At 34.9% G+C, this 20,595-nt stretch overlaps 1 protein-coding gene across 8 annotated transcripts in view; it reads right to left on the bottom strand.

Moving 5' to 3' along the window:
- them4 (thioesterase superfamily member 4) overlaps nt 1-20,259 on the bottom strand; it is a 35,359-nt gene extending 15,100 nt beyond the window's left edge. Inside the window, exons 1-8 of one of the 8 annotated variants that reach the window (XM_087286291.1) lie at nt 19,982-20,204; nt 19,752-19,877; nt 19,458-19,495; nt 18,552-18,744; nt 18,281-18,443; nt 16,994-17,104; nt 16,787-16,911; nt 16,544-16,658 (exon numbers count right to left, since the gene is read on the bottom strand). In XM_087286291.1, the coding sequence (XP_087142417.1) occupies nt 16,576-16,658; nt 16,787-16,911; nt 16,994-17,104; nt 18,281-18,443; nt 18,552-18,672 (603 nt within the window). In that variant the 5' untranslated portion in view covers nt 18,673-18,744; nt 19,458-19,495; nt 19,752-19,877; nt 19,982-20,204 and the 3' untranslated portion in view covers nt 16,544-16,575. Of the gene's footprint in view, nt 1-16,543; nt 16,659-16,786; nt 16,912-16,993; nt 17,105-18,280; nt 18,444-18,551; nt 18,745-19,457; nt 19,496-19,751; nt 19,878-19,981 lie in introns of those variants that run through there. The other 7 variants (XM_087286292.1, XM_087286293.1, XM_087286294.1 and 4 more) reach the window with 7 other exon arrangements.
- Between the last annotated feature and the right edge of the window lie 336 nt (nt 20,260-20,595).

Genomic DNA, 20,595 nt, shown 5'->3' with positions numbered 1-20,595 from the left:
ACCAAAATGTTGTATTATTTACTTTATCCACTTATGTCATTCTTTTTTCCTGTGTTCATTTGTATGTGTGTACTGTATGTATATGTGCTTCTGAAAAAAAAAACACAAAACATTTCTTGTGTTTGCACACACTTGTCAAATAAATCTCATTCTGATTTCTCTGGACACATTTTTTTAAAGAAATCTCAGCAGCTGAATAACAAACATTATTATTATACATTATTATGCCATCAAACATAACAGATGTTTGGCCTTTCATAATACTAAATATCTGCTACATAACATTGACTGCAAAACATTTATTGTGATTTTAGTGAAATGACATTATACATTTTAAAATAAGCAGTTTCAAGAATGAATAAATGATAGCACTTTAAAATGAGACTAGTTTAAAAAAAGACGTGTTAACACGTAAATTGCGTGTTAACACGTAAATGACGTGTTAACACGTACCAACGTGTTAACGCGTAAATTACGTGTTAACGCGTAAATTACGTGTTAACACGCAATTACGCGTTAACACGTTTGTTGCAGACGTTTTGGCCCTAACGGCCTTCCATATGAGCAGCGTGTTATGATACGTGTTAGCAAAAAAATAAATAAATAACTTCACTGCTACACGTGAATCACGCGTAACGTCTGGCTTGACACTTCACTGCCACACGTGATTTACGTGATGTCTACGTGACGTCAACGTGACGTCTACGTCACGTCTGCGTCTTAAATTGCATGGATTTAATAGCAAAAAAAAATATTTTTTAAGACGTCAGTGAGACATTCAGTGAGACGTTCAGTGAGACGAGTGCACGTTGCAGCGTCAAGTTATTGACCCATTCCGTACGCCATAGAGACGAGCAGAGGAGCGCAGACATCTAAAGTCATCGTAACGTGAGCGCTTTGATGGTCAAATAGGTGTCAAAACGCGGTGTTTAGTGATTATTTATATTAACCCTGATTTGTGTAATAAACAAACGAGTTGAGGATCAAAAGACGTGAAAGAGAAACTATTAAAGAGACAGCGCGCTATAATCCTTCTGTCACCTGTTTTTATCATTATTAATCAAACAACGAGAAAGCCCTCGCTGCTCTTGACTGAAGGACTGCTGTAGCTAAAGTGTTTTTCTTAGAGTGAAGATGCTTAAAGCACAGTTTGTTTCATAATTTTATTTTATTGTATTTATTTCTCTTTCCTTTGCAGGGTGGAAAATAACTATTTATACACTTGAAGTCAGATTAGCCCTCTTGAATATTAGCAACCCTTTTCCTCCCCAATTTCTGTTTCATGGAAAGATTCTTTTTTTTAACTTATTTCTGAACATGATAGTTTTGATATCTAATTTCTAATGACTGATTTCTTTTATCTTTGCTCTGATGACAGCACATAATATTTTACTAGATATTTTTCAAAATACAAACATTCAGATTAAAGTGCAATTCAAAGGCTTAGTGTAATTAGGCAAGTCATTGTATAACAGTAGTTTCTTCTGCAGACAATCAAAAATATATATTGCTTAAGAGGGCTAATAATATTGACTTTAAATTGGTTTCAAAATATTTAAACCTGCTTTTATTCTAGCTAAAATAAAACAAATAGAAGAAAAAATATTATAGGAAATACTGTTAAAATTCCTTGCTCTGTTAAACATAATTTGGGAAATATTTATAAAAAAAATCTCAGGAGTGCTAATAATTTTGACTTCAATTGATAATCGTTTTGAATAATTGTGATTACAATTATGACCAAAATAATCGTGATTATGATTTTTCCCAAAATCGGACAGCCTTACTATTATATATGTATTTTTAAGTACCAAAAAAATCAAAACACATGCTTAAAATTCCAACATAATAGTAAAAATAATTAAAATAAATAACTTTAAATAATTATTTAAATTTTGCTCACTCACACAACGTGCTTGTCAACGTGTCGTAAAGGCAAAATCAAAACAAAAATGGCAGAGAAACATAAATGCAGTGATTCTTCAGAGGCGAAAAAAAAAAAGATTAAATTTTGACAAAGCCAACCTAAATTTTGGTTTTATTGAAGGCCAAGACAAGTTAAAACCGATTAATTTATATTTTCTATACATATTATTAAATATTTATATTACACAAACACACACACACACACACACACACACATATATATATATATATATATATATATATATATATATATATATATATATACATACATACAGTACATACACAGTACATACGTGTGTGTGCGTGCGTGTGTATTTATATGGTGGGGGGGTCCAATGTTTGTATATGTTCATGTTCAAAAATGGCCGAGAAACATAAATGCAGTGATTCTTCAGAGGCGAAAAAAAAGATTAGACAGTTTGACAAAGCCAACCTAAATTTTGGTTTTATTGAAGGCCAAGACAAGTTAAAACCGATTAATTTATATTTTCTATAAATATTATTAAATATTTATATTACACAAACACACACACACACACACACACACATATATATATATATATATATATATATATATATATATATATATATATATATATATATACACATGCATACATACACAGTACATACGTGTGTGTGCGTGCGTGTGTATTTATATGGTGGGGGGGTCCAATGTTTGTATATGTTCATGTGGGGGGGCCCCAGAGAAAAAGGTTGGGAACTACTGTGGTAAATGACATATTTACATGCACACACTTCTTCATCAAAGTATGTAAGATGCTAGTTGTTACAATATTCTATAGTACAACCTAGTATAAAGTATAGTATTTTAAGGAAAATTTTGACGATTTGTTTGCCCAAAGCCCATTATAAACACTGAAATGCTGCCTCTTTAAAATATCATCTAAGATGTCATATTTAACGTTACAATAACATTTATTTGACTTATCTGATTTTTCAATATATTTAAAAATATTACATAATTTTTTGGCTAAAATACACAAACCAAAATGTCCAATGGGTGGCGCCAAATCTCTATCTTTGTCACTGAATTGTTAATTCAGATTCATATAAATCGGCTCATTTACAAATAAAGTGACTCGCTAAGAATGACACGCCTGGAGATTTCTTGTTAACCTCATTTATGTGCTTAAATCTTTGTTTCAAATAGTAACAACATAAGAGGTGTTTAAAATGTCTATATTGTTGTGAATAGAGTACAAGAAAAGCCACTTGAGTTTTCAACATAATGTTTGCTTTATGTGACCGGAAACCGAAAGCAGGCTTCCCCAAACTTTAAGATAAACATCCTTTTTGCGCACTTACACAAGGACAATTTGAAATTTGAGGCTGGTTTAAATAAATGTCCATATATTAAATAAATGTCCATATGCATATTATAACATAACTGGTATATCAGTTTAATTTTACATTAGCCTGTGTAGATAAAGAAACACCTATTTTTAACTATTTTCAGACACCCCCAAACCTGCCACCCTCTTAATTCACACTCTGTAGTTCGCCCATAACAATGAATCAAGCAAAAGCCAGCGATTCTTAATTTGACTTTTCAGTAATCGTCTACTCTTTCCTGTTAATGACCCCTGACCTACTTTCTGCTGAATCTGCACTTTACAATCTGAATTTCTAGTTTTAAACTTTATAATATTGAATTTGATGTTGAATTTATTCATCTTGAAAATTTTAAACTTTGTTTTTAATAACTCTGCAGTGTAAAAATTCAGTAACTTTCAAACTTCAAAAAATTTCAAAAAATTCAAACTTTCAGAAGTTTGAAAATGTGTCTATAAAAAAATCCAGTCTTGAAAAATTCAGTTGTCTTACATTTTTAGATGTTCAATATTCAAATTAAGAAATTAAAATTAAAAAAAAACTTTAACGGCATACAAAATTTCTGATTTTTTAAAATACAATTGTCAATAATTCAAATTCAGATTGTTTTGGCATATTATTAGCTCCACACTTACTGATTACTTTTTTCATAATTTGCACACAATAATGTTTCAGATACAAATAATAATAATAATAATAATAATAGTCAATGATCTTGTTTTTTTATTTTTAGTTTTACTTTAAACAGTGAAAGTGCTATACTTCTGGGGTTTCTGCTTAGCAGCAAATAAAACAAATCCTTCTTTATATTCAAGACAAAAAAGCTTCCTATAAAAAATAAATTTTATATTGTAGTAGTTAAACAAATAAAAAGAAAAGAATTTAGTTTTTATATGAAACTCAGTTTCAATCTATTTTAAGTATTTTTTTATTTTCAGAAAGATGAGGGTCTTTTCTTCAGACAGAACAGATCTGATTGATTTGACTGTCACCTGCCATTTTAGAGGATCTGAAGCAGAAATTATCTGACTGAAATGAGCTTATGAAGGAATAATGTAACGGGGCTCTATTACATTTAACATTTTTTAAAAACCCGACATTTTCACTACCGATTAAGGTCTCACAGGGCTCGAAATGAACCTTTTTTTCTTGGTATCACTGTTGCTCCTAACTTCAAAAATGTAGGCGCACCAGACAAAATTTAGTCGCACCCACCAAAAATGATGAGCAGCGTTACTATACCTTTTATATTAACAGATTCTATTATATATTAACACTCTAATCACAATTAACAAATAAACACAAATCTGCATGCACTCACCGGCCCTGCACTCACTTCTTGATGTGAATGAGATGAACTGAACTTATTATTTGCATACGTCATTTTAGTAGCAGTAACGGTCTTTTTATGACCTGCAATATTAGTCTCGTCTCAGTGAATGTATGATCTTTAGCGATGGTATCAATTGCACGATCCACAGCATCATGGCGATTAAATGAAGGATTAAATAATGTTACAACATCTCGTGTGTAGATACAGTGGCAAATACTGTTAACCTACCTGAAAACTCCGTCCCACCAGCTTTACGGTGAATGACTTTCATAGCAGATTTTAAACACTGGAAGACTTTTATCCATTCTTCGAAAAGTATAAATGCTGGATTGACATTCAGCACATGATCACTAATCATATGTGCCATGAGTTGTAACTCTAGCTGGTTTCTAAAACTAAGACTGTGTCCGAAACCGCCTACTACTCAGTAGGTACTGCATTTGAATTTAAACGTACTACTCGCCGTTAGAAAAGTACATTCTATACAGTATGAATGTGAAAAGTATAAATGGAATTCGGACGTACTACATCTGCCATTTTGTCATGGTCACGTGACCTACCTGCGTCAATTGCGTTGCTTTACTCCCATTCATGAATTCTCTCGCGGGGCATCATGGGATAGCGCAGCATGCATGGGATGCGCACTCTAGAATCTCGCCGGAAGTAGTAAGTCATCCGGGTACTTCTCGCATACTGGTTTTCGAATTCTATGAATTCGGACATACTACTCAGCTCACATACTGATTTTAGCATACTATATAGTATGGAAGTATGCGGTTTTGGATGCAGCATAAATCTGTCAAATTGTTTTCTTTCGAATCCAGCCCTTTACATTTTCGTGGCTGTGGCACCCTGTCATCGGAACTGAGCAATCGACAGCTGATATTAATCAATCCCTTTGCATTCTGTTCTAGCGCGGTGGGCCAATAAGAAGAGCTTGAAGGCGGGGCAAGCATTGCAGACTTTTTTGTACATATTCTCTCTTATCGTTTTAGATATTAGTCTAAATCATTCGGTTTGTGATGCATACCGAACCGAAAGTCTTTTACCGAACGGTTCAATACGAATACGCGCATCGTTACACCCTTAATATATATATATATATATATATATATATATATATATATATATATATATATATATATATATATATATGCTTGAAATTTGCGAGTGTATTCTAATTGAGAATGTGCAAATCCTCTTGCACGTACGACTCCCCCTGGATACGCGGATGTGTTTTGAGACTTTCCTGGCATCAGCCAGCAACTCGTACCTTTTAGCCAATCAGACGAGAGCTGTATTGGACGTGACCAACTACACACTTTTTGTGGAGTCTGATCCTCTCCAGCATGGCGAACAGAGAAAGAGATGCACATGCTTCAAGCCAGAACTATTAAATTCCCTGACTTTCACTAACTAAAAACTTAATTTACATATCTAATAAACCTAAACATTAGCTGTTGTTGTGCTTTAGTTGCCTAATATGTAAAATAGACTCTGTAATTCAGTAATATATATATATATATATATATATATATATATATATATATATATATATATATATATATATATATATATATATATATATATATATTAGGGGTGTCACGATTCGATTCGATTTTCGATTATGAATAATTAATTAATTAATAACAAATTAATTATTTGTAGTCTACCGTTTAAACTACCTGACCTGTATGGTCTTTGTTTTACCCATAAACAAATCATACAGTAAATGAATAAAGGCAAGTTACACACATAATTACCACCTGTCAATTACTTTTTTCTTGTGAATAGGCAGTGATCTGTGTCGTTATTATGGCGTCGGTAAAAAAAAGGTGCACAACCAACAGGAACCAGCCAACAGTATCTGAGGTTTTCGCTAAAATGACTAAGTACTAGTGTGAAAGTAAAAGATTGAAGCAGTCTTAACTAGGTTAATTAGGTTAACCCGGCAGGCTAGGGTAATTAGGCAAGTTATTGTATATTGATGGTTTGTTCTGGAGACAGTCTGAAAAACAATTAGCTTAAAATGGTTCATAAAAAATTAAGAACTGCTTTTATTCTAGCCAAAATAAACAAATAAGACTTTGTTCAGAGGAAAAAATATTATCAGACATACGATCAACATTTCCTTGCTCTGTTAAACATCATATAGGAAATATTTTAAAAAGAAAAAAACAACAAAGGGGGGCTAATAATTCTGACTTCCACTGTATATATATATTTACAGTAATTTTTGTAATGTTTTTAAGAAAACATTCAGTTCATCAAGGCTACATTTATTAAATGTAAAAAATGTTAAATTGTTAAATATTTATCAAAATTTTAAATAACTACTTTGTTATTGTTTGTAGTTTCAAATAAAATTATTACTCCAGACATTATTGCTTTTGTTACTATTACCATTAATAAATATAATAATAATTAATATTAGGTATTTCTGAAGGATCATGTGACTGGAGTAATGAAGCTGAAATTTCATCTTTAAAATCACTGGAATAAATGAATAAATTAAATGATAAACTACTTTTGAACAGTTATTTTATAGTGCAACATTTCACAATTTGTATTTATGATGAAATAATTGCAGCCTTGGTGAGCAAAAGAAGCTTAGTTTAACATATTTAACAATCATACTGACCCCAAACTTTTGACCAGTTGTGTATAGAATATTTTATAAGCGAAAATGTGCACTTTAATTTTAACAACCCACAGACATTGTCACCGAATATAAAGCAGAGGTCAGACTTTCTCATATATACAGAGCCTCATTTCAATTTTCAGGTTTTGTAAAAATCGATCTATTGAATTAATCAATCTATTAAAGAAACGTTGGCTAGAATTCTGCATTATAGGCTTAAATTATAGAGAGACATAGCAGATGAACCGAGACTGCATCAGATCAATGTAAATCTTTCTTTCGAGCTGTCAGTGCGGAAATGAACAAAACAACAGGCCTAATACAACATATTATACGATTAAAATATGGAAAAATTAACAGATAGTAATTTCGGTCAATTTTCCTGACGGATAAACCGAGATCAGGCTGGATAAGCAGCTCTCGGTAATATTTCAGCATGCTTTCACCTTCGCATTTACTGGTAAGAATGACATGCTCATCATTTTCTCTTCATATAGCCGTATATATGGCTATTACACGATCATAATACACTGTGATACAGCCTGGGTCGTTAGTTAGTTGCATTGTTTTGTTTTCTCACTACAATCGATCCGCTCAATAGGGCAGAGACAGTCTCATTCAGGCGATCTCGGACTGATTGATTTGGCGCGGATGCGAGCGCAACTGCTGGATATATGCCAAACAAACTAACGGGGGAAACGAGACAGATTCCGAAACAAACGTCTAGGTGTGAAAGCACCATAAGATTGTATTTGCACACAATTGACAGACATTCGCAGCACGCAGCTCTGGCTCAATCTGTCAGTCAACAAGGCAGCACTGTACACTGGCCCGAGCGTCTCGCACGCTGGCTCCGGGCTATCGGGCAGTCCTTATTGTCGAGCCCTGAAGGTTTAAGCTCTGCCGATGGGTCTCCTGCGTCTGCACAGTTTAACAAGCACTTCAACAAGCGTGTTTTTTCCCACTTGGCAAGCCAAGCTGACGTGACAAGGGGGCGTGGCAGCATCGACGATTCTATTTTTTGATTCGATAATCGAAATCGAGCATAAATTTCGATCGATTTTCGATTAAAATCGAAATCGTGACACCCTTAATATATATATATATATATATATATATATATATATATATATATATATATATATATATATATATATATAAAAGCATTTTTTTAATCTTAAAATGAGTTTATTTTTTCTTTATTAAGCTAGAAACTAAAATGACAACATAAACTAAGTGTTTATTTGCTTATCTCGAGCTGTAGTAAACTATTTTCAATTAAATTATTAAACTAAAGACAACCACTGCAGTAATGGTGATCCACACCGTGGTGGCCATTCGCTAGCTTGAGTAATTGTTTATTTAAATTATATTTATTATTTTAAAATACAAATTAAAACATTATTAAAAAACATATCTTGACTGTGAAATTATGAAATTAAACAGACAAGCACGAAAAGGTCTGTGCAGACTCTCATTTTACAAATCGCGCATCACAACGAATGAAAAAAAATGAAACCGTGAAAATAGTTTGATAGATTGTTTTGGCGCTAAAGCATATAGCGGGCTTGTGTTAAAGCACTTCACCTCAGATGTTATTCGTTCCTCTCGTTTATGCTGTAGATATCTGACTAACAAAATATACATCAAAATTAAGTTACACATTATACAAAACGAGATTCATTACAAAAAGATACATTTTCAAGAAAATATGTTTATATTTATTTAGTTCGTGTCCGCCTTAAACAACAGCAGGAGGATGATGCTTCGCTCCGTGGAAAAAAAGCTGTTGCTGTTGTAAACGTCTGTCATATATTTGCTGCAATTTTAATATGTCATTGTTTTAATGATTATGTCTTGAGCATCTGATTTTTCCTCTGTGATTATGTCCTTTAAATATATAAAGGCAGGTTCTTTTACCGTCGACAAGAGACAATTGTGGTATTACAGAGCGGTATTAATAGTGGTATTAATATTTTCAAAACAAATATTTTAATATTACAAAGAAAACAGAAGCTTGACATCAAAATATCTTATTATTGTCTTAACAAATACCCTTAAATAAAGCAGTCTTTAGTTTACAGCAAGCATCAATTGTTCATTGTGATTGAAATTGTGTCATCTGTCATATCTTTCGTCTGTCTTTTCAGGGTTTTTTTCTTGTGAGGCACGGCTTTGATGACATGAAACTTTGCTGGGTAGCTGTGCTGGTTTGCCAACACTTGTTTATGTCTGTAATATTTTAGCATCTTTATAAGGGTGGTTTTGTTTTACATGGTGAAACAGGTTGTGGTGTTGCCTGCTTTGGATGACACGAGTCGTCTAAGCAGTTTGCGGTGCACGTTGCTCTGTTTTGTGTCGGATAGTGAAAAACTAAGTAGCTCATGAAGTCTAGTGACGTTTCTTGTCAACAATGTCTGTGACTCTGACCTTTTTTACCTTATTTCTTTCTTACTCCTTTCAGTACAAATAATTGTTTGGAAAGACAGGTTGTTGATGTTGTGTTTATAAATTTGCTGCAATGGTTTTGTTTTCATTTCCCCACTATGAGAGCGCAGCTGGACTTACGTGTGGATTACAGTGCACGCAACACACGGCAGAAATATGTTTGTAAGGAACATTTTTACCCGAGAGCTTTTCGCATCTGGAAATGTTGAAATCCCGATTTGCTGCTCGTCTCCTTTTAAAAAAGACACTGTTCCAGTTGGTGTTGATTGTCCTCTACAGATTTGGTAAGTGATCAGTGGTCTTTGTATAGTTTGTTTGTATTATCAGCAGTACTCTTTCAATGTTTCAATACATACCTTAGTTAAAAGGATTTAGTTACTAAGTTTACAGTATGTTAATATAACTACAATAATATGGACTGAAAGATCCTCTGTAAATCCGCTGCTCTCCGAGTTTAAACATGTAAACACCGCAATCAAACTATTACCGTTGTATAGGATTTTCACTGCATTTAGTGACAAGACAGTCTATACACACCAAGAAACACAGAAGTTTTTTTTTTTTTGTCCCATTTGCTGTGCGTTATCAAACATTGCATTAAAATTACACTCTTCCTGCAGTTCCTTGAATCAAATGTCTCGTTTGTCACGCAGGGCATGCATGAAATGTATCTGAATGAAAGTAAAACAACCAAACTGCATTTACAGTGGACAAATTAAGAATTTGGTAAATAATTCAATTACTAATGTCGTTGTAAAGACAGTTGCTGTCTTACTCCTCTTTGTCTGTGTGTTTGTTTTTTCTCTGTAAAAATCACCACATGGCCAAACGAAAACTCACATTTTTATGCAAAGCCTTCCCTTTTTCTATCCCCCGACACTCCCACCTAAACAGAGATGGACTCACCCACTTTCCTAACTTTTTCCAAACTAGAGGTGTGAAAATACCCTGAAGAGACAGAAGGCGACCCTTTAATGGCGTACTTACACTATGCTATTCGAACCGTGCTCAGGACTGTTTCCCGGATAGTTTGAGAAGTGTGAGTGCTCTGAATCTGGCTCAGGCATGGTTCACTTGGCTAGCCCTGGCCCAGTTGGAAGAGGTGTGCCAGAGCGCGGTTTACTTGGGCTTTGGTACGGTACACATATGTGTGTGTGTGCAAAATGCACCTAAGCCCGAAACTGAAAGCGAGACATGACTTTTAAGGGACTGTTTCATATGAATTAATTAATCATTCTTACTGTTTAATGAACGAAAACTGACGTAGTTTATGAAGGATGCAAACCCCTCACTGCACGACAGCTGCACCTTTAGCAAACCTCTTAATTCCTGCAGCACGAGGACTTTATGATTGTTTATGAGCGTTAAAAGTGGCTGATCTCTTGGGCAAAATATTTGACTGCCTGTTACTGCATATTAAACGACTAGAACGATATAACTAAAAAAATCTTCACTGTGCTGAGCGAAAGCGCTTAATGAACAGCGCATTATCGTTAATGTAAGCGTGCACAGGCCCGAATGTAATGTGAGTGCGGGCTGTCGGGGGAGACAGAAGGGGGCCCAAGCGTGCTTTGGCCCGGTTCAAGGCAACTGTACATAGTGCGAGTAGTACACCCCAAGGGACTTTATATTGTATTGTATTACTTTACCCTCAGCATTGCAAATAAGATCAGCATGTCCTGCTGATTTTTCAGACTTTTGAAATGTAAAACTCCAAATGATCGCCTAAACAAGATTTGGCAACAAAACTACCAAAATAAAATATTGTATTTAATGCAAACACCAGTAAATGAGAATTTTCAACTGGTTAGCACTAAGTCAATAAAATCCAGCCAAATATAGTCTATAGCTTAGACTACAGGAGGTTTAGTACAATTTATGCTAATTCATCAGAATCAGAGAATTTGAGATAAAATCTTGTCTCAAATCTCAAAGACTTCAGTTTTGATTCTCTGAGCAGATTATCTGGCAATGTGAGCAATTTAAAGATAAAATCTTGCAACTCGCGATCTTCTAGAACACACATCGGAGCCTGCCCAGTAGGCCTATCAAACTGATCATGTCTAATATTTTAAATCGGGCTTATATGACAGCTGTTCCAAGCTTTTCTGCATCACCAAAGCCAAGAACTGAGGAGAATTGTGTTGGTTTTAACAAATAAAAATATATAAAATATAACTTTTTAAATAATCTTGAATATCCTTTTTTTACAAGACAGATTTAACATTATTCGTGTACAGACATTTATGACATGTCTAGCAGGTACTAAAATTTGCCAGTTATAGCCATAAACCATACATATTTTCTGTTAGCTATGGTTAGAAAAGAGGAGATAGTATAAAAACATTAGGTCTGCATTTAGTCCTGTAAACCGAGAAAGAGTAGTTTAAAATATAAGAGGATTTTTTTTTTTATCAGTACCATGTTTGCAAACATTCAGGATGCGTGCACAGGGAGGTGGCAGAAAAAAAACGGGATCACTAGCATTTAAACTAGCATTTTACCTGACATCCGATGCGATACAGAGTTTGTTGTTGTCTTAAAAAAATACGACATATTGATTACATATAATATATATTATTTATATAATGCTTTTAGTGTATTATAACAGCTTGTCATCCAGTGATAAGACAGTGATTTGGCAAAATTAACGTTAAAGTGAGAGGCAATCATCTGACAGGTCCATTTGCAATAGCACCCTCCCAATGAATATTAAATAAGACGAAATGGCCAAGCATTCAGCCTAAAATATACAATCTCATTGAAGCTCCAAGTGATTTTACAAGAGAGAAGTTAAAGGCCTGCAAATCTTTGGATGCCAACAATGTTGTTCTGTGTGTTCATGTGCAAGAAATAACGCTCCATGATTACCTGATTTAACACTATGTAGTGCTAAAAACTGAGGTGCCAGGCCAAATACAATGAGGCAAAAGGACTGCATTCTGACAGTGAACTGCACCTGTACTGCAGGGTATGTGAACTTACACAAAGAAGTAAAGTTAATTTTATATTCGCACATCCTGACTTTCTCCTTAAAGGGTCACGAAACACATTTTTTGAGCTGTTGACAGTCTTATATGTGTCCCACACTGCTAAACACTATTAGGACACATATATCTCACTAAAAAGAAAAAATTGGTTGTTTTTGCGTTATTTCGAGCAAATTTGTACTTCTGGTTTGAAACTAATTTTGAAGCTGCGTCACAGCCATGAGATCTTAGCGTGCAGACTGGACGTCAGTACCTGGGTGTCCCATATTACGTCTCTGAGTGTGTTGTATTTATTCATGAGTAAGGCTTGGTTCAAACCAATCAGCGCACTCCATTATGTATGTGCTGCAACTTCATTAACATGCATGCTAGGTTCAAAGACTGTACAGTGCTCGAAATTAACATTTTTGCTTGGTAGCACCGGTGCTCCTAACTTTAAAAATCTAGGCGCATCAGCCAAAATTTAATCGCACTTATAGGCACCATTACTACATGTTTTATACAAACATATTTATTGCATTTGAAATCAACACTAATCAAACTAACAAGCAAAAAAAAAAATATATATATATATATATATATATATATATATATATATATGCTAGCGTGAGGAAAAAATATGTCTCAATAAAATCCCGTTATCACAAGAAAATAGATTTTTATAACATAACTGAGTGACCAAAAGGTACACGGACTGCTCACCGGCCCTGCACGCACTGCTTGACATGAATGAATCTGTTAACGATATAACTGTGCTGTTCTCCCAGGTCGGGTCTGATATTGCACTGATGTTTTTGACAAATACTGTACCTTATTATATGTACACGCCATGTTAATAGCAATACTTTTTATGAGTAGCGATATTAGTTTAGTCAGCGTAAGCCCGTTTGCGATGGTGTACGTGGTGTTAAATTTGGCATATAGCTGTCACTTGTATGGCGGACAGCATCTGCCAATTATATGAAGGATTAAACAGAAGCTCTTGTGCTAGATGTGGCAAACAGTTACCTGAAAATCCCATCCCACAGATATTTTATGGCGGACTTGAAGCCGACAGAAGTCTTTTATCCACTCTTCGAAAAGTGTAGATAGTGGATTAACATTCAGCACATGATCACTAGTAAGATGTGTCATTATTTGTAACTTAAGGTGCCATGGTTTCTAAAAGAAAATCTGTCAGTGTTATCTTCAATCGCATCTTCAGCGCTTTAAAGTTTTTCGCGGTAGTAGCTCTCTCTGTCATACCAAGCCAGAAGGCATTGACTGAGTGATTGGTAGCTGATATTTCACTGCTAGAGCAGTGGGCCAATAAGAAGAGTGTGAAGGTGGGGCAAGCATTACGGACTTGGCTTTGTTTACTGCTGTAAGTTGACATGACAACTGTTTTAAACCATTTCTGCATGCTGCGTTTCAAGTGCAGAGATGCATTCTGTGTGAATGTCTCCCGAATCAGCGCATGTAGTAAACATTTTGCAGTAAAAACTGGTCGCACACAACAATTTATTGCACTCGCAAAAATGCTCCAAAGTATATTTTGAGGTCGCATAGATACAATTTTGGGCGCATATGCGACCAAAATGGTCGCAATTTATGAGCCCTGCTGTACCTGAAATGGTGTTCAGACGGCAGAGAGACAACACACGTCGTGTTGCCAAAAGTTGTGGGTAAAGAATAGGAATTGTTTAGAGATACGGGTCACCAGTGTTGCTTTCATAATGTGAAGGTTTTGTTTTCATTTTCGCTCTATGAGAGCGCTGCTGGATTTACGTGTGGATCAGTGCTCGCGATGCGCGGCAGAAATGCATTTGTTTGGAACATTTTTTTCTTTAGAGCATTTCTCATCAATGGTGAGATTCGGATTTGCTTTTCGTCTCCTTTAAAAAAGACGCATCTCCAGTATGAGCTGATTGTCCTGTCTACAGAATTGGTAAGTGTATGTGATCAGCGGCCCTTTTTTGTTCATTCAGATGGCATAGTTATAGTTCGTATGGTCAGCATTACTCTTTCAGTGTTTAAAGACAGACCTTAGTCAAAATGATTTCTAAGTTACTTAGTTTTACAGTACGTTAATATCACTAAAATATTAAAAGATCCGCTGCAAATGCTGCTCTCTGTGTATAAACACGTGAACACTGTAAGCAAACTATTGCTGACCATCGTGTTGAATTTTCGCCGTATTTTGTGTCAGGATAGTCTACACAAAATAGCAAAATCATATTAGCAGCCAATGACTATCAAGTACAACATTGTTCCCAGTCAAATAAACAGTGTTAATGTTGTTTTCAAGTCATACTTGCAGGTTATTTCAGACCGAATATTCAAAGTGCCTTGGTAAACAATCTAAGGGTGCAACAAATATGGCCAACCAGACACATAATTATTTTGCTTTTATTCAACAAATGAGCTAACTTTGCCCAGGGAAGACTCGATGGTCAGTTGTAACCCAATTCCAAGGTATATATGACCCAAAGGAATGTGCCATGCAGCACTGAACAAAGAATGGTTCAGGACTCCCATAAGCTCTTTGCTTAAGACTGATGTTTTAATTTAAACTTTACTCTCTCTTTATGTGTAATCATGTGCTTTGCAATGTTTGCCTTACTCCTGTATTGATATTATGGTTTCAATACTCCTGCATACAATGTTTAACTCTACTGAAGCTAAACAAGCTCATAAAATGTTCATGTTTAGAGTTGTTTTGAAGCTAACTTGCTGTACTAATTGATCATTGACATTTTATCTTAAAACGAGTGCAACATATTAACATTTTAAGAGACTTAAACATTTCTGCCTCAGTTTGCATCAAATTTGCCTATGCAAATTTCTCTTTCTTGAACAAAGGGCCATTAACCATGATGCAGAGAGGTTAGTTTCTAATTGGTCAATTTTTGATGGAGGGTGGATCCGAACCCGCTATATAAAGCTTGTTCAAAGCAATGCCCTCTCTTACTTGAACCATGCTCTCTTAAACCGCAACCTCTTCAACTTGCTCTTCTTCAGAAAGAGCTCCTCTTCAACTCTTTCTCTAAAAAGTAACTCTTCTCTGAAACCTCTTCAACTGCAACGACCTATAAACAACACCTAAGCAGAGAAACCTCCAAGAAAGCAGGCGGAGACCCAGACGGAAAGGGTCAATCACACAGCTCGGAATTTTACATCTCAGATACCTTCTTTTCTTTGTTTTCCATCGAGAGTCTAGTTAAGTTTAGTGCGTCGCAAACCAGTAGTCATCGCGTCTGGCCGTGCCGCTTCAAACTTCAAACTAACGACTCCACCTCCATTCTCAAACCTCGCGGGGACAAGGGACAACAACCCGCCACGTGCTCAACAACGGGAGCTTCTTAACATCACATGGACATACCCAAGTAGACTTCTCAACACATCTCAACTGATGTAAACTAAATGCAACTTTAAAAGACCCTAGAAGGGTTATATTGATTGTTTGGTTTGGTTCGCTTGGTTTGCTCTTACAAACTCTGAGGTTTTCCCATCATTATATTCTCTCAACCTCTTACTTTAAATTCTTTACTCTTTTCTACACTTGTATGAATGTGTGGTTGTCTTAAGTGTTAGTTTTTGTTAGATTAGTCAAAGTGTAATTTTGTATAAGGAAAGGTGCCTGTGTATATTTATGAATCTAATGTCTTTAACTTCAATCTTGTTACCCTGCTCAAACATAAATGGGTTTTTATTTTGATAGCAATAGCCATAATAAACTCGACTGCCCACTCAAATGATCGCTGAACGATGCCCCGTTAAGCTAATCCGCTATATATATATATATATATATATATATATATATATATATATATATATATATATATATATATATATATATAATGGTGTGGAAGATATGCGAGCACTGTAATCTAGATCATAACTCGCTACTTTGATTGAATGGCTGAAATTAAATGGCTGTGTGCTACTGTTATCTTGTAATATAATACATACCTAATTGATGCATCAGCTTGCATATAAGGAACAATTTGAGAATTTACAAAGTTCAAAATAAATAGCTGTTTGTGTATATTTTTCACCTTTGACACATCACTAAACTCAGTACATACTGAACATGTATAAGTTTGTGTACTATACCTGTGGCCTCGGTGTAGACTTTGGACTCATCAGTGCTGGTCACTTTGCAAGTAATGAATGTTTTCCTCCCCTCTATTCGATCTAGAGCACAGTGGATTATAACCACACTACCCAGAGGTACTGGACTGTACAAGAAAACAGATTAACATAAATCAAAACATTTATTCATGCCACAACTGCCTATAAAAGACTAAAACAATAGCTCACCTGCGATAGTTTATGTTGAGATTGGCAGTCACACTGGGTCCTGACAGGTAGCCAGCAAGCGTACCTGTTACTGTGTCAATCATTGTGGCTATGGCTCCACCATGTACATGTCTGCCACACAGAAAAAAAGCATGTTTCCAACCCATTCTTCACAAATGCAACTTTGGCAAACTATTTCACATTTTTCTTTTTATTAAATGTACACAGTCAAACCAAAAATTCAGACACCTTTACCATTTCTCATATTAAAAGTATTTTTGGTATAATGTTTAGAAAATAGTACTGTTTCAAAAAAAAAAAAAAAAAATAGCATCTTGATGAAGTCAAATAACATATTATTATAAATAATAATAATATGTTATAATAGTATAATAGTAAATTATAATGAATACTAGTATATAGTATGACAATAGCCCTTTTCATACAGTGATAGTATAAATATCCGGAAAATTTAAGGAACGACTTTACCGGTAAATTCAAAAAATTATTGTTCACACAGGCGAGGAGGTTACATTTTTTTTCCGGAAAAGATCTTTCACACATCCATTCCAAAATATAAAAATATAGAGGAACACTTTCGAGATGTACATGATATGTGTGTGTGTGCTGGTGCTCATCAGCTGCTTCGTGGGCACACGTTACACATCAAGAAACTGGAAGCAGAGCTTGAAGGTAAACAAATCGATTATTATTTACACAGTTGACATTAAGAAGGAGCATAGAAACGTTATCTGACTAACATCCAGTAGCTAAATGTGTCTGGAAAAAATATTCAAAGGCTTTTATTGTCATTAACGGCGCGGATGTGAATGCGTCTGAGTTTTCTCATTGGCTAAAGTAGACGTTTCACGTCAGCCCCTTCTAGACATGCAGGCGCTCTTTCCGGCAATCTTCCTTCTGCCTCACAGAGCAGCATTACGGCAAATTACCTGTAATTTTACAAGTTCTCTTTCCGTAAAATAGAAAGAATGAATTTACCGGTGTTTTCAAAAAGAGCCTGTTCACACATACAGACCTTTCCGGAAAATTGCCGGTAATTTTCTGGAAAGGTCTGTATGTCTGAAAGGGGCTAATATTTCCACATTTACTAATTTAGTCCTGTTGTAAATTTATGTAAACCTGAACTTCATTCTTTTTTCTAGATTCGCTGAAGCATGTTTTAGTCCATTCTATGAAGAGGTTTGAGTATAATACCTTTATTTTACTTACATTTTTTACTTAAATTAACTATAATGTTCTGTGTCTGAATATTCTTTAGTTGGACAGTAGAATAGAGCTTATTCGTACCCAGGTGCACCCTCTAGTAAATGTCCTGGCTGGAACAGACAAATGCAGATTTTTTCCTCCTTATTGAAAAATGCCACATATTCAAATGTTGCACCTTGCTCATTAACACTTCTCGTGAAAAGTCGAGCTTTGGCCTGGATCAGTTTGCTGATGTATATGCCACCTACCAGACAAAAACAGGTTTGATTTTACACTTAAAATAGCAGCATTATTTATTTAATTTTTACTGAAACAGTGACTACAATTAAATATGCCAACCCATTTCACTTACCAGTAGCATGTTTAATGGAGCGGTTGTAGCTGGGCAACTTCCTCCAAGGCCCAGTTTTATTCTCATATGTTTCAGTGTCAGTGTCACACTGTGCATTATAATGGTCATAAAACTTGCGCATCTCTGGACTCCAAGATGGGTTGGGTTGGCTGAAGTCCTGCAGCTGAGATGAAAACGTCCACAGTGAAATTGCCTGGATCAAGAGTGACATTACAGGTAACAATTTAGATTGGCTATATTACTAAAACTAAGCTAAAACTATTTTATTATAATTAAGTAGATTTGCAATAAAGTAAAAAACAGACATATTACTGGAAATAACTTAACATTTACATAGTGTAAGTAATTAAAACACACACACACACACACACACACACACATGCAGTCTACATATGCAGAATGGGTGGTGGACCTTTTTGCAGTTAGTCAACTCATTTTGTATTTAATTCTGAAATTTAAATAATGCATTTTAGTGAGATTTTAAAGACTATTTTGAGTTGGATTAGCTGGTTGGTGTTCATAAGAACACATTTTAATGTACCAAAAACATTTCCTAAATATTTAAAATAAAATAAACATGAATAAATATTTATTTAAAAAAAACTAATTTCTTACATCATATATCATTAAAAAAAGTAACCTGTTAAAGTTTTAACGTTACATTAAAAATTGTAGTCTATTGCTATTTATTTGTGAAATAACAAACTGGCCAGCACATTCTACTTTCCTCAGTCAGAATTAGGCCACTTGAATAATAAGAGATAATAATTCAAACATAATAATAATAATAATAATAATAATAATAATAATAATAATAATAATATTTAGAATAACATTTAATTGAAAAATGTTTTCTCTCTTTAACAACAATACAGTAGGTCAGTAGTGAAAGATGACCTCACTTACGTCAAATTGTATGTGTTCTTGCACAGCTGGATGTTGGACTAAAAAACAATTGTTTGCACTGGTTAAATCAGGTTAGCTGAAGTCAAGCCAAATGGACAGTCAACAGTGAACTCCGCCTGGTTTTAACTCCTTTTTCGATGGGTTATTTTCACAATTATGGTGGTATAGCAGTTAAAATAAGACAATTTAGTTAGGACAAATTCTGGACCTTTTACAGTGAGGGGTGGGCCTTTCGAACCACCCGACCCCCTGGCTACGGGCCTGTTATATACAAATATATAAATAAAAACTTACCGAGATGGGATTGATGGTCTTGAGTGATGCCCGCATGCGCCGTAGAATTGCACTTGAGATCTGATGGCCATGGAAATGACCAATTCTTCTCGCTATGTGTGCTAGCATGTTTCCAGATATAGGTCACTTCAAATCAAATGGTATAGTTGTTATTTTTTGGACAGATAAAACACTTATTTATCCAATAGGAACAAATAAATATTAGTTTATAAACCGTGTAATGTACTAACGTTTAAAGCATTCCCTCGCGCGATGTCTGCCAGCCAAAAGCAATAGCACACAGCTAACAACTACTTATTAAGCTTTAGCTGTTTATTCATTTAAAGCTTCATAAATGAAAACAATCCTAAATTAGAAAGAACGGCTTGTCAAATACTGTACAAAACCAATGTCACTAAACAGCTGAAAATAGAAGATCAGCCGGTGACATTCAGAATCACAGACGGCAAAGGTGATTGGCTAATATGAACACGCGGAATGAAACGCGTGTGGTTCTATCACGTGCCAGATTTGCCTGCGTTTGATTGGTGGATTGAATGACACAACATCCGAGTGACTGTGGCTGTCTCCCATTTCTTGCTAGTATGGGTAACTGCAGTCTAGAGTAATAGGCGTGGCAAAAGGTAGGGGCGGGTTAAAAGGTTTTTCATTGTGGGTTAAAGTTTTTCTGGTAGGGGCGTGTCTAAAGGTTTTTATTAGTCAAAGGTTTTATATCCGGTCAAATGCGTTTGCCAATTACATTAACATATTAAATAAGCTGCTCTAGCTTAAAGGTGGATCATTATACTTTATGCTACTGGTGTTTAGAATAAAGAATAAATTAAACGTAATCACAATTTTCATT

Source organism: Danio rerio, chromosome 16 (genome assembly GCF_052040795.2).
Source record: "Danio rerio strain M-AB ecotype USA chromosome 16, GRCz13ab, whole genome shotgun sequence".
In the NCBI taxonomy this organism is placed as follows: domain Eukaryota; kingdom Metazoa; phylum Chordata; class Actinopteri; order Cypriniformes; family Danionidae; genus Danio; species Danio rerio.
This window is presented reverse-complemented; position numbering and strand designations above follow the sequence as displayed.